This window comes from Tachysurus vachellii, chromosome 12, assembly GCF_030014155.1.
Source record: "Tachysurus vachellii isolate PV-2020 chromosome 12, HZAU_Pvac_v1, whole genome shotgun sequence".
Classification (NCBI taxonomy): domain Eukaryota; kingdom Metazoa; phylum Chordata; class Actinopteri; order Siluriformes; family Bagridae; genus Tachysurus; species Tachysurus vachellii.
In genome coordinates, this window is record NC_083471.1 from 13,438,972 (window position 1) to 13,454,314 (window position 15,343).

The 15,343-nt window shown below is 40.5% G+C and overlaps 1 protein-coding gene across 7 annotated transcripts in view; it reads right to left on the reverse strand.

The window, feature by feature from the left end:
- smtnb (smoothelin b) overlaps positions 1 to 15,343 on the reverse strand; it is a 66,125-nt gene that overhangs the window by 49,630 nt on the left and 1,152 nt on the right. For 5 of the 7 annotated variants that reach the window (XM_060883596.1, XM_060883593.1, XM_060883592.1 and 2 more), the window contains exons 2-5: positions 6,602 to 6,759; positions 6,083 to 6,161; positions 4,885 to 4,963; positions 4,646 to 4,725 (exon numbers count right to left, since the gene is read on the reverse strand). In XM_060883596.1, coding sequence (XP_060739579.1) covers positions 4,646 to 4,725; positions 4,885 to 4,963; positions 6,083 to 6,161; positions 6,602 to 6,759 — 396 coding nt within the window. The remainder of the gene's footprint in view (positions 1 to 4,645; positions 4,726 to 4,884; positions 4,964 to 6,082; positions 6,162 to 6,601; positions 6,760 to 15,343) is intronic. The other 2 variants (XM_060883600.1, XM_060883594.1) reach the window with 1 other exon arrangement.

Below are 15,343 nucleotides of genomic sequence, written 5' to 3' on the forward strand. Positions count from 1 at the left end.
CTCCTTCTTATCGCCTTCAGTAGAGTGTAACGCCTTCAGAATAAGTAGAGTATAGGGCCTTCAGAATAAGACGAGTATTGCCCCTTTTCCACCGAGGTAGTTTGAGTGCTGCTTCGGAGCCAGAGAATAATTTAGAACCAGTTCTTTCTTTTTCGACAGCCAAAGCACCGGTTCTGGACCATGGAAAAGTGGTTCTTAAGTAGCACCAAAACGTTGCTGGTCTAGACTTAAGAACTGCTTGTGTCAGGGGCTGTGGGCGGGGCTACCGTTTGATAATAACGCATTTGATAATGTACTTTAAGTATACTAATGTTTAATACACTTTTACTTTACCGCGATATGATACATTATCAGCTCACATGATAGTAAGTAGCTACATGCTAAGGCTAACTTTTTTCTGTGTTAATGATAAAATAATGTTATGTACTTTCTCGATAACAACCTCCGTTTATACAAATTACATGGAGCTGCACGTACACGTTGGATTCGCCGCGTTTGGATGCCAATGTAGGTTCACAAAGCCATGAGCATCAACAGTAAAGCAACATCCGCCATTGTTGATGTGTTTGTGTTTGCCGCTGCTGGGCTAATGTTGCTGTGTAACGTGACATGTATACAGTGACGTCAGACTCGGCTCTGTGATGGCTCTCTAGCCGGTGGAAAGGCAAACCGGTTCTTAGAAGGTTCGCCAGTGGAACCAACTTTGAACCAGCACCCGGTTCTTTTTGGTGGAAAAGGGGCATATAGGGTCTTCAGAATAAGTCGAGTATAGGGCCTTCAGAATAAGTCCAGTATAGGGCCTTCAGAATAAGTCGAGTATAGGGCCTTCAGAATAAGTCGAGTATAGGGCCTTCAGAATAAGTCGAGTATAGCACCTTCAGTCCAGTATAGCGCCTGCAGAATCAGTCCAGTATAGCGCCTGCAGAATCAGTCCAGTATAGCGCCTGCAGAATCAGTCCAGTATAGCGCCTGCAGAATCAGTCCAGTATAGCGCCTGCAGAATCAGTCCAGTATAGCGCCTGCAGAATCAGTCCAGTATAGCGCCTGCAGAATCAGTCCAGTATAGCGCCTGCAGAATCAGTCCAGTATAGCACCTGCAGAATCAGTCCAGTATAGCACCTGCAGTCCAGTATAGCGCCTGCAGAATCAGTCCAGTATAGCGCCTGCAGAATCAGTCCAGTATAGCACCTGCAGTCCAGTATAGCGCCTGCAGAATCAGTCCAGTATAGCGCCTGCAGAATCAGTCCAGTATAGCACCTGCAGTCCAGTATAGCGCCTGCAGTCCAGTATAGCACCTGCAGTCCAGTATAGCGCCTGCAGTCCAGTACAGCACCTTTAGAATCATTAGAGTATAGCGCCTTTAGAATCATTCGAGTATAGCGCCTTCAGTCGAGTAAGGAGCCCTCAGAATCAGTAGAGTATAGCGCCTTCAAAATCAGTAAAGTATAGCGCCCTCAGAATCACTAGAGTATAGCACCTTCAGTCGAGTATAGCGCCCTCAGAATCAGTAAAGTATAGTGCCCTTAGAATCAGTAAAGTATCGCGCCCTCAGAATCAGTAAAGTATAGCGCCCTCAGAATCAGTAAAGTATAGCGCCCTCAGAATCAGTAGAGTATAGCGCCCTCAGAATCAGTAAAGTATAGCGCCCTCAGAATCAGTAGAGTATAGCGCCCTCAGAATCAGTAGAGTATAGCGCCCTCAGAATCAGTAGAGTATAGTGCCCTCAGAATCAGTAAAGTATAGGGTCCTCAGAATCAGTAAAGTATAGGGCCCTCAGAATCAGTAAAGTATAGGGCCCTCAGAATCAGTAAAGTATAGCACCTTCAAAATCAGTAGAGTATAGCGCCCTCAGAATCAGTAGAGTATAGCGCCCTCAGAATCAGTAAAGTATAGCGCCCTTAGAATCAGTAGAGTATAGTGCCCTCAGAATCAGTAAAGTATAGGGCCCTCAGAATCAGTAAAGTATAGGGCCCTCAGAATCAGTAAAGTATAGCGCCCTCAGAATCAGTAAAGTATAGCGCCCTCAGAATCAGTAAAGTATAGGGCCCTCAGAATCAGTAAAGTATAGCGCCCTCAGAATCAGTAAAGTATAGCGCCCTCAGAATCAGTAAAGTATAGCGCCCTCAGAATCAGTAAAGTATAGCGCCCTTAGAATCAGTAAAGTATAGCGCCCTTAGAATCAGTAGAGTATAGTGCCCTCAGAATCAGTAAAGTATAGGGCCCTCAGAATCAGTAAAGTATAGGGCCCTCAGAATCAGTAAAGTATAGCGCCCTCAGAATCAGTAAAGTATAGGGCCCTCAGAATCAGTAAAGTATAGCGCCCTTAGAATCAGTAAAGTATAGCGCCCTTAGAATCAGTAGAGTATAGTGCCCTCAGAATCAGTAAAGTATAGGGCCCTCAGAATCAGTAAAGTATAGGGCCCTCAGAATCAGTAAAGTATAGCGCCCTCAGAATCAGTAAAGTATAGGGCCCTCAGAATCAGTAAAGTATAGCGCCCTTAGAATCAGTAAAGTATAGCGCCCTTAGAATCAGTAAAGTATAGTGCCCTCAGAATCAGTAAAGTATAGTTTGTCGAGTTCAGACTAAGCATGCCTGGAGAGCAAAATACTACATCCTGAACATCAGCACTAATGATCTGTTTGTGCTTCATTGTGTTTAACTGATGAAGTTATATTTAACTTAATAAATGTATTACGACTTATTTCAGATTTAATGCACAGCTACCCTTCTTTTGTGACTAGCAGAGCAGCAGCATGGTGAGATTTGTTTTAACCCTGACCCTGGCTGTATGCGCTTACAGAGCTCTCATACCAAACAGGTAATTAGTGATGTATGACAACATCCTGTTTACGTCAACTCTATCTGTCCTCCATCTCTCATGTGCATTCCCACAATTCCACAACTGTCGGAATCCAACAAGGTTAACAATGAGGAAGTAAGTAAGTTGACATTAAGAAAGCCTATTCCTGACTCTGAATTCTGACTCACAAATAAATTAAGATTAGACTTAAACAGTTTAGACTGCTAATATTTTTTCCACATCCTCAGGCAGCATGAATGTGCAGCTGTTTTTAAGCCTTTGCAAAAAAAAGGGAAAAAAAAAGAACTGTAATGCTAAAATTCCAAGTAAACTGATTTTTACAATCATATCCTCATTTAGAAACTGATATGGACATGGGGCAGAAAGACAATTAAGATATTTGAAGGCATGTCTGCCTTTTAGAGCAGGAAGGTATCCATCCTAATTAGGAAAGGTTTGTGCAGTCATTCATATGTAAAACATAGCTAACAGCATGTCACACATTAAGTAGGTCTATTTTAATCACAGGCTAGACAGACAACCTGAAAGCTACTAGTTTCTCATGACCAAGCAGGTTTATTCCAGTAATTAAAAAAAAAAAATAGAATCGTACCAAATGCTCAGCCAGCACCTTCGATCTGAATTTAGCAATGAATAACATTACACATACTGGAAATGAATCCAAATCTTGAATTAAAATAAAGAGCATGTGTAGCTTTAAATGAGGCTACCTCTAGATTCAAAAAAAGCATTAAAACTCAATAATGATTATAACCAGGTATATCACATGAGCCACAATCACCAATCATTCATTCATCAAGGTCTCCAATCGATAGAATAAACTCCTTGTCTCTTAGCTGAAAACTGAAGATCCACAAAGTTTTCCCTAAACACTTACACAAGCACTAAATCAACACGGCTATTTTTATGTGTATATTTTAAAAAAATATATACAGGTTTCTGTGCTGTAATGACTCTCGCTAACTCCTGTGTACCATGCATGTTTCCTAACAGAAACTTCTTTAATTCCTCACCCTCGCCCCTGGATAAGACTGAATAAATGGAAAAGCTTTATCGAATCCCAAAGAAATTGTAGCTCAGAAGGAGCAGAGTCATTGTGTTATGGGATAATTTTGTGTAATCACGTGTGATCACTGAAAAACCTCCTGGAGTTAAACCACAATGGAGGAAGAAAAGATACAAAATGAAAGACAGCCTTAAGCTCACACCTAAATACTTCTCTTTATAAAAACCATCATTATCCTGCATAAGCAGGGTATTAACTCTACAATAGCTGTTTGTATAAACTAAACATGATTAACCCGGTGCTTGGAACTCAGACGCTGTTATAATGTGTGAGAGCAGAGAAACCTTGTTATTGTTGATGGTTAAGTGCTGATGACTAAAATACAAAAGGCCTGAAGAGGCCTAAATCTATTGTGTGACAGGTTTAAAAAAACCTTACAAAGTACCATTGTATCTGAAAAGCATAGGAACAAACACACAGTGAAAGCAAAAGAGGTTTGTGGCACTGAACTGATAAAGAGCCATGGTGCACAAAACCGCAGATTGAGAGGCAACATTCCAGAGACGGAGCTCGACACGCTTCACAAGAAAGATAAAAACAGGCAACAAAATAGACCTAAAAATATCTGGAGTTTAATTAATGAAGCAACTCTGAGCAGAAGCAACCATTTTGGTGATTAGAAAAAAATTGAGCCTTTTGTGTGTGAACTTCTGATGCGTACTGTTTGACTTTGAATTTGAGTAAATAAATAAAAGCATATTTTTGGCTACAGAAGGCAGGAACACACCGCGACTGGGATGCCAGTCTATTCACTCACCTCCAACTCCAAGCTTCTTGCAGGCTTTTGTTGTTTCTCCATCTGCTGGCCACTTAAATGAACCTTCTCCCGTGCACCTGCTTTAAAACAGACAGATAGAAGATGTATATCCATGCTAACAAGACTGTGTTTCATTCAGTCCTAGAGCGTGTGTGTGTGTACGTGTCTATGTGTGAGAGAGTGAGCATGCGAGTGTGAGCATGTGAGTGAGCATGTGAGTGCGTGTGTGAAGTCTGTACCTTCAATCTCTTTCTCCCTCAGTCTGCGGATGGTGGCTCGGATGAGTTTCCTCTCTTCGTACTCTTTGCTACTACGCAACTGCACACAGAAACAAAGGCATCAACAGGGTTTAAAAAAATTGGCCTTTCTACTGTACCAAACCATCAGAAATATTCTGTAAAACCTTTAAAAAAAAACCTTCTGTGTGTGTGTTTGTGTGTGTGAATAGCTTTGATTCGAGTTTCCTCTGTAATAATATATGCGTAATAGATCTTCAGTCATAATACAAGCAACTCTGAAATTGCTACCAACACTACACTTGATTTTAGTTATATATATATATATATATAGTGTATTATTTAGTGTATTATATATATACACACATACACACACACAATACACTGTATATTTACAGTGTATTGTCTGTTGTGATGTTAGGTGTGTTTTCTGAGAACTGGGAATTTCTAGCTGAATGACACCCTTTTCATGTCACGGTACAACCGATCGAGAGAACTAGCCGCTACCAATAAAAGCTACAATAACATACAAATGTTTTTCCCCTCAGTAAATTGAGTGTGATAAGATGTACACCAGCACTGACCCCACTGTGTGAGACTTTTCCCAAAGATCTGGCAGGAAACTGTTTTGCTATTCTCTAGATATCTGTGCAAAGACGACTAAATACGGTATGTCGCGGTGCTCAGAAAAAACGTTTTCCCCATGCACATACTCGTAAAGTCACAGACATGTCTAACCAGAGGAGACTAAATATATCAGACCACCCTCAAGATCGAAAAAAAAAAAAATAGAAAACCACAATCACACAAGTAGGTATTTTAGGGCTGACATTTAAAGCACAAAGAGAGAAAAAAAACTTTCCCTATATAGGAAAAATCCTATAGTGTGGCGAGATACAGAATTCCTGAACAATTTCTCCTATACAAGTCTAAAGCTGGAAAACTGTAGAGGAGAGGAGAGGAGAGGAGAGGAGAGGAGAGGAGAGGAGAGGAGAGGAGAGGAGAGGAGAGAAATGTGTGAGAAAGAAGGGCACGTCTAGGCCATGTTGGTGAAACTTATTGAAGCTTTCATATAGCTCATGTGTCAAAGGATGTTATCATGAGAATTTGGGAAAAATCAGATTTTATTCAGGAACATTTCAGATCTCTGTACATATGAAAGTAGATCCTTTTCTAATAATGTTGGATCTGTGGTACGTACCATCACAGAGAGCACATCAATGTCCTGAATGTCCTGAAGCTTCTTAGAAAGCACGTCCAAGGATGCTGCCAAGTCAGGCCTGTGAATATACAACACACACATACACACACTTTAACACCACAACACTGCCAGTAGTGTAGTGTGTGGCTGACGGCTCTGTACTTCACTCAGCAGCTGGACGCTCGCATACCAGAAAGTTTTTCTTGGCAGGAAGAAACTCCAGTTTAAGAAAACTATTAAGAATGGAAAATGTCAGTGTGGAAGAAGGAGTGAAATTCTCTCCATACTTCTATGAACGGGGGAGAAAGAGGACGCACTGTGGGCTTGGCTTTAACACGTTGTCTGCGGTGCATGACATCAGAGACAACACTCACTCAATTTGTTCAGGAGGAAAACGAATGATTCAACGAATGATGCTTGTAATGAAACTTTTCATTACAAGCACAACATTTACATAATACTGAGCTGACAGACCTTCCACCAGAATGCTTGTTGTTTTCATTTTGTTTATATATTTACCGATGCTGATTTTCTTTATCGTCATGTCTGTGCTCTGGAGCATGTCGGAATCTCTTGTTGGTCAGCGCAGCTTCCAGGTCTTCAATCTCATGGTGCCGCAGCTCTCGGATGGCAGAGCGGATGAGTCTGCGCTCGCTGATGTCCAAAGTGGATTCCAGCTGAAAAGATGACATAAGAGAACACAGATTACATCAGTCCCAGTAACAGTCCTTTCCCAGTGCAAGCTGAATAACCTCAACACTCATTACACACTGTCTGTGCAGCTCGGTTCATAAAATCATACAGCGCATGATGAGGAGAAATCAGAGGAGACTCGTTCACTAGAAGCACAATAGTGTCAGCCAAGAGGCACGTCACAAATTTATACTGTATTAATCTGCTCCTTCTTATTGCGCTTATAAAAACGTTTTTGTTGTAACTGATACGACAGACACACCACATAACCTAAGCCTTGTAATAAATAGATTTAATATTGTACTTATTTTCTTACTTGGGGAAAGTTGTTTAGGACAGAAGCTTATCCGGGTTTATTTGGACCCTGTCTAAAAAAAATTATTAAAATTAAATGAATATTTATCCTTAACCAAGCCTGATGTGATAGTGGTGAAGAAAAACTTCCTGAGATGATATGAAGAAGAAACTATTGTCCTAATGCTCATCTGGGTGACACTAGAGAATAAGTCATAATGTCATTTCTACATATATAGTCGAGTGGAATTGTGTAATCAAGAGCTCCTGACCAGCTTCTAGGTCAGTGTAATTTTGGATTATAGATTTAACTAGATTTGTAAAGTTCGTCACGACAAACTTTGATGTTGGCTTTGACGGTGCAAGTATTCGCAAATGCCGGTGCTTTTTGGAGGCGAGTGGACATAAGGGTCAGTGTTACTTTTGGAGGCAAGTGGACAGAAAGATAGGGTGCCAAAACATTTGGAGGCAAGTGGAGACAGGCATGTGACATCCAAATACTCTTGAGGAAGTTCCTCGCATTGTGCTGAGTGTTTTCATGTCACATGTCCATGTTGTGCTCATTTTTGACTTTCACGTGACGTGACGTGACCAGAATACACGTGAGGCAATTCCCCTCATTGGGCTGAGTGTTTTGATATACGACATGTCCATGTTGTGCTAATTTTTGATTTCGCTTATTTTGGGAGCGGGGATGCACGTGACGTCACGTGGTGTCGAGTGACGTCGTCAGAATACACGTGAGGAAGTTCCCCTCATTGTTCTGAGTGTTTTGATATGTCACATGTCCATGTTGTAAAAGTTTTTTGATTTTGCATATTTTGGGGGCGGGGCTGAAGGACAACCAGAAGGCCAGTCGGTACACCAATTTAAAACTTTGTTCAGAGTATCACCCTAAAGGAGCTGGCCGAGTTTGGTGAGCATAAATTTGAAAGCTTGCAGAGTTATAAACCTCCAAAGTTTATAATGGGAGTCTATGGGGGAAAAAGGGCAATTTGAGACCCAGTACCGGAAGTACCAGTACTCAGATCGCTTAGAAAAGTAAAAGCAAAAAACTTCAGACCAGGGTCTACAACATATCCGAATTTGGTGCATGTGGCTCGAAAGCCCTAGGAGGAGTTACTATTTATAAATTTTTGTCTAAGCGTAAATAGAAAAACAGAATGTTGGCTTCTACAAAGCCAACATAATTATCGATTTAGGACTAATAGACTTCCTACCAAAGTATTCAAAAGTTTTACTGATTAAGACCGAAGCGCAAAACGGACAGTGCCGAGTCTCTAAGTAGTTCTGTCCTTATATCACGTTAACGTTGTGTATTGTCTTAAACAATCATCATCTGATATTTTTATCACATCACCCAGCCCTACACACACGTGCATGCGCACCTACACACACACACACGTTACACTGTCTGAACGAGTTAAATCAGTGGAAAACAAACAATGTCCCAAAAAATTAAAGCAACTAGCAGGGGGTTTTAATTCATGTTTAAGAGATATGTGTAACTGAGTACCAAGTCACTGTTGGATGCAATGTGACACACACACACAAACACACAAAAACCCACACACACAAACCCTTCCTTTATTCCTATGAAATGATAAGGCAGATCAAGCAGCAGCTTGTTTCCCTGTGATACAGTACAGCTAAAAGCTGATGTATACACACACACAAATACACAAAAACCCACACACACAAACCCTTCCTTTATTCCTATGAAATGATAAGGCAGAACAAGCAGTAGCTTGTTTCCCTGTGATACAGTACAGCTGAAAGCTGATGTACACAGACACACAAAAACAGCACATAAAAAAAACAATCACGTGATAGAAGGGAAATAGACACAGGGATGTGAGAAATTTGGAGTTATATATAAATGTGCTGTTTCACTAAAATAAGTCAGCATTAGCAGAATAACATGATAATTATACCTTAGAAAAATGTTTCTGTGTGCTTTACTTCCTGCATTATAAAACATCAAAGATGGTGTGATTTTTATTTTTTTTATTTGCTAGGCATAGAATTAAAAGATACATAAGGTATGATTGTCTTTTTTAACGATTCCTAGTCATACTGAGTTTTTTCACACTTTATAACTCACTAATTTAGTAGTAATTTCCCTAGTTAAACTTAACAAAATCAGCATCTCACACACACACACACACACACACACACACACACAGAGAGAGAGATCCATCTTACTAATTACAAATCTATTAAAGAACAGGTTTGACTCGTCATTTTTTTTTACTACTGTTCAAATGAACATCCTGAAATGACTGAACAAGTATGTGAGTGAATGAGTGACTCAGCAAGTGTACTAATCAGCCAGCTTTATTTTCTCCTTATAAGGGCGTAGGGCACATCATCCAGCCTGCTGAGAGAGAGAGAGAGAGAGAGAGAGAGAGAGAGGAGAGAGAGGAGAGAGAGAGTAGAGAGTGAGAGAAACAGAGAGTGAGAGAAACAGAGAGACAGACAAACAGAGAAACAGACAAACAGAGAGATAGAGAGAGAGACAGAGAAACAGAGAGGGTCGAGCAAGAGAGAGAGAGAGAGACAGAGAGAGAGACAGAGAGATGGAGAGAAATCCAGTGGTTTCCCTCCATTACTTTTTCTCCACATATGTCATAATTCTTCATGCTGCCACCCTGACAAATACTGGCTTGACCTTGGAAGTTAAACCTATTTGGGAAACAGTTGCGTTATCATCAGAAGATCATAAGGCAATGAAGAATGTTTGAAGACTCGCACCGAACGGCTTCTTATTTAAATCTTTTCTGAAATTCTTAGATCCACATATACACAGACCTGAAGACAGCATGTCCTACCACTCATCTGTCTGTGAAAAGTAGCACAAAATGATTAGCAGTCTTAAAACAACAATCAGACTTGTGCAATCATGTCTACACAAACACTTCTGCAGGCCTGTCGGGGTATGGAAAAAAATTTAACTGCTGAACATTGGCAAAACAAACAAACAAAAAAAACAAAAAAAAAAACAATAAAAGTAAAAAACAACAGTTCGAGCTGAATGGCTGAAGAGCCAATCAGAGAAAAGCACTTTACTAGACTACACGCGGTGGATCTGGTAAATATAGATGTGCAAATTCCACAGCTCTGTTTAACGTGCCTTAAGAAGCTCTGACTTCAATTAACGTCGATGCATTTCCAAGTAGTATGGAGAAGAGAGCCGGAAAAATGAACGAGTAAACAACTAAAAATACATGGAGACAGATGGAAAACTGTTGGAGAGTGCAGAGTGAATGCTGCTGGTCACAAGAGACATTCATGACCTCAGGGGACTCGAAGGACTCGGAAACAGCCGAACTGCTCAATGGAACTTGGTGTAAAACTTCTCTCCAACTATTCTGATCTTATAAATCTCTCACAGCACAGACCCACTGTAGGCTCATCTGTAATAACGAGATAAAAATCAAGTTCATCAAATCACAGCAGGTGACACTTGCCAGAAGATCAAGTTGGACCGGATTTGCAAAAAACCCCACAGCACAAGTCTGTTCCTCAGAGTTGTTCCTGGAGCAGCACATTAAGCCTCGTTTACTTCGTCTCTTACAGCAAAATTTCCACCAAACATCTCGTGCTCTCTTGTTCCACACGGTTCAGAAACATGACCTCAAAAGCAGTTCTGGTCTGCAGTCCATGACCCAACATTTTTCCCTAAATGTCCCAGAGCAGAACCATGAGAACCTGCATCCAAAACTGGGACCAAAACAAACGAGTTGCAGCTGAAAGTCTTCATCTGGAAGCCTCAGTATGAAACCCAGCAGTAATTCTGATCACTGAGCTTGGAGCAAAGTCCAGGTGCTCAGCCTGATGGCTTTCTGAAAAAATGTGAAAATACTTGGCCACTGGCTTTACTTTTGTAGGTTTCAGGTTTGTCCAAGACACTACAGGGGCAAAGTGCAGGGTCGTCACACCCTGGCAACCTGCCCCGGCAACACAGATTTAAAGTAATCAAGCTTAATCTCCTTATTCCCAATAAAACCTTTTAAAAGTTACATTTATTTAAATTCCTTATAGATGTTGCACCAGCCATAATCTGATATATATGACTATAAATTTCCCTCCAAAAAAGGGTCAAGTTTTTTTTTTTTTCAGTCTATGGCATGAGTAAAATTCCAGAATTCTCATCTAAGTAATGATTTAAGATCGGTTGCTGTGTCTCTTCATGGCATGTAGTGTGACCGAATGAGCTGGACGGTAGGAGCAAACATACCGTAACGTCATGTTGGCCGTTTCCATCAATTTATCTGTAGGACATTTTCCATGGAGCTGCTTACTGTACTGCTTAATTTTATTATCATACCTGCAAACTCACAAGAAAAATTGAGAACTTAAAATGAAGCACTCTGACAAGAACATAAAGCGAAAAGACAACATTTGCTTCAAGTGAAAGAAGCACTTTTATTAATCCTACTTTTACCAAAATTTCTTGGAAATAATTTTTCTCTGTACAATTTGAGTGCCTTGGAACCTTAATAAATTGATGAACACAAATATTGCTATTTCTTTTGTTTTTTGGCCGCCACAAGCCTTTCAAGTGCCCGTTTTCGTTGTTTAGCAATGTGTCTCTTTATTGCTTTTTGTTCGTCCTCTGCGGCTTGAAGTGAGGGACGAAATAGGTGATTGCCTTATCTTGCTTCTGAATGCTGATTGGTCAAAAGACGCGAGGATGATTGAGATGTGAGGCGTCATCAGCTTACTAGAGCTACAGAAAACGGATGGCTGGATCGGTTCAACCAGGCTTTAACCGACATTTTATTTCTTTCAGTAACAGACCGTTCATATGGCTCTGAATAAGAGCATTAATGACTTCTGACCTACTGGAGGTCTCTGAATCAAAACCTAAAATAAAAAAGAACAACAAAAATGAAGTACTTACAAGTGAGACAGAGAAGCAGTTCAGTTTTCTAACTGATTGTGGCCTTGAACAGCTTTATTAAAAAGAAAGAATCGTTCATTTTCAATGAAAGCTTCCAGGGACTAGAAGTCTTTGTGTCTAGTGCTGTGACAAATTTGAGAAAAATTGCACTTGATGCAAATACGGAAAGACTCGCTGCAGCGACAACCAATGGGAGTGAAGACAGATTTCAGAGCACACATGATGCGTGACAATGAGTGCTGCTTCTCCTTCATCTCATGTGACATGATGCAGATAAACACTGCTGAATTTTATACACAAACATCAAATCTGCCTTGATTTTAGCCACAAGAGATATATGCTCTTGAATGCTAGCTGCTATATTGGTCCTTTTCCTACATCACTCTTCATCACCTGAATAAATAAGAGTACCTTTCATGTAAAGTAGATGTATACGTGTGTTTGTGTGTGTGTGTGCATCTGTGTGTGTGTGTGTGTGTGTGTGTGTGTGTGTGTGTGTGTGTGTGTGTGTGTGTGTGTGTGTGTGTGTGAGAGAGAGAGAGAGAGAGAGAGAGAGAGAGAGAGAGAGAGAGTGTATACACTACTAAATACACTACTAAACTTTGGGAGCTTGTGTCCCTGCAGCTTGAAAAAAATTAAATAAATAAAGACCTTTTTTTCTGCATTTATCCACTAATCTTTGCTTATTTTCACATGAGACTGTAGTTTCCTGAATCACATGACAGGAAACTGCTCAATTGAATTGCACAACTGCAGGAATGAGCAGGTGTTTCTAATAAAGTGACAGGTGATCGTGCAGATGTGTCACTGCACAGTCAATGCTGATGGATGAGAACGGTGCGAGACAGATGAGGGAGCAGACGACTCAGTAGAACGTGTGTGAAACCTACTGTAGAGACAAACTGTACTGTAAAGCCACACTGACTCATCAGTGCACGTCCTGTGTGAGTCACCTGAACTCCAGCATGAACGCGTCTCAGACCCAGAGTGTGAAAGGTGATATCACACATCCTGGTAAATTTCTGAGCAATGACTCATCACAAGACACTGTGATGTCACAAAGTCACCGGATTGCTCGATCCACAGTGTCTGGAGGTTTAGACCTGTACGTCTGACTGTTACGCACTCATCCCTGTGCTCTCGGTTCACAATCCTCTCAGATTTTATATCCTTTCAACACGCCTGTCTCGACTGAGCAGAGGCATGATTCCGTCTGGTTCCTCTCAGGTTTGTCATCTCAGGGAGATTTCTGCTTGCTGGCCTGAACCCCACACGATGGGAAAAACTTTAAATCACTGAAAATTGTATGGTTTCTAATGAACCTGAAAACGTCTGGGTTTTTAATGGGGACCCAGAAAAAAAGGGCTTTCTGGAAACACCAACATGTTATTGTCCTGGGAGCTCCACAATCCCCTCATCAGTACATCCAGGATTTTTATTGTTTCTAGAAGAATAAGCCTTCGTCACCACACACATGTATCACAGGCTATCCCAGCTGGGAAGTTAGTGTCAGAGTGTAAGGGCATCTCTAATACAGCACATCTGGAGGGTTAGGGGCTTTACTAAATGGCCCAACAGTTGCAGTGCTGGGGCTTGAAGCCCAATCTTCCCATCAACAACCACTGCCTACTTTTATTCATTGCAACTGAAATTCAAAATTCTCAAAATTTGTGATGCAATTTGTTGTGCTTTTTTCCTGAGGAAACTAATCAAATCTGTAAAATTTCCAGCACAGGATTCTTCCCTTGAACTCCTGCCAGTTGAAGATGCACTTGACAGTTGAAGTCAATGTAATGACTTTCTATGAGAGACACGGGTGCGTGCAGGAATGTGAGTTTTCCGTTTATGTTGTCAAAACAAACGACAAACGGATGAGATGATGAGCCACGGATTGGACACTCGATGAAACATCCAACGTTCTGTTTTCTATCGTCCTCACGTTTCACAGTACTCAAGAAACTTTCTAAAATATTACTAATGGTGCTAGTAAGGCACAAAGGGTAACGTTTTTAAATGAGACGACTTGATGACTAAAGTACTGCTGCATGCACTACTCACACATTCTGTACTATATATTGTGTGTTTATATTGTGTGTATATATTTGTGTGTACAAACAGTCGTCATGTGTGACGTACACTACTGTCATTTGCACTACTATGCACCATATACACTTTGTCTGTGCTTTTGAGGGACACCAACAATTCCTTGAGTGTAAAAACAAATTGGCCAATAACCCTGATTCTGATTACAAGTGTCTTTACTGCTAGGAGTTAAAAAGAATCCTGTGCTTGCAATTTCACCAATCTGAGTAGTTTTCTGCTAAAAGTAAATAATAATAAAATCACACATTTTTTAAAAAAAAAAATTTGTCTGCAACAAACAGAAAAACCTCCACCAAATCCTGAAGAAACTGTTTATTGTTCTGTCTCATGATTATTTTATCAATACTAACACTTTGTAATGCCACTTATGATAAAGTTCAAGTATTGTAGCTGACAAAAACTGTAATACTAAATAATTATTTACTGGCACACACAAAAGCAGAACATTAACACAATGTTGATTCATCTGAAGTGGTTAGATTTGAGGCTCATACTGGGTATATCAGATGAATCGGCTATACAAACGTGTTATCGTGTAATAACATTTACGGCATCTGCTAAATGCCGTAAATGTTATTGTGACATCGCTCTGTAATGTGTGACATGCTAAAGCAATGACACACCTCTGGTCAGGTATGTGTGTGTTTCATGTAGAGCTAGAGGATATAAAGTGTAGCTAAAAAGGAAGTCCTACACACACAGGTCTGTAAATCATGAACTCACAGGGACATGCCCAAGCTACCCGCAACCTGTCTGCCACCTTCAACTGAAGTATCTGCTTTCTCAAACCGCTCAATCAGTGCAGTCTTTCTGTGCCAATATTTTACAGAAAAAAGATGGTTAAAATTCATTTGAATCTGTTATGATGTCTATTAAGAGTCTTCATTGTGTACGACGCCATTGTTACGGTATCATGAGAAGTCTTGATGTCAAAGCCTTTTTGATCACACAGATGCCCTCACATGATGGGAACTGCATCGGCTGTCCTTTTGTCAGAAATCAAGATAGACGTATCAGCTCTCATCTACAGACTCATGCCTGAGCGTGCTAATGTAGTTAACAGAACCATATCCAAGTGCCTGCTTCCTGTCCAGCACACACCCTAAAATGTTCCCATGTTCAGGAAAAAAATGACATTTTAACAGAAACAAAATGAGCCAAACTGAAAATGACACATTATACTTCCTGTTGTGGGAAACGCAACGGCTTGGAGTATTTTTGGCTGCAAATCAAAACCATAAGAAAATGCATTAAAAAGAAATAAC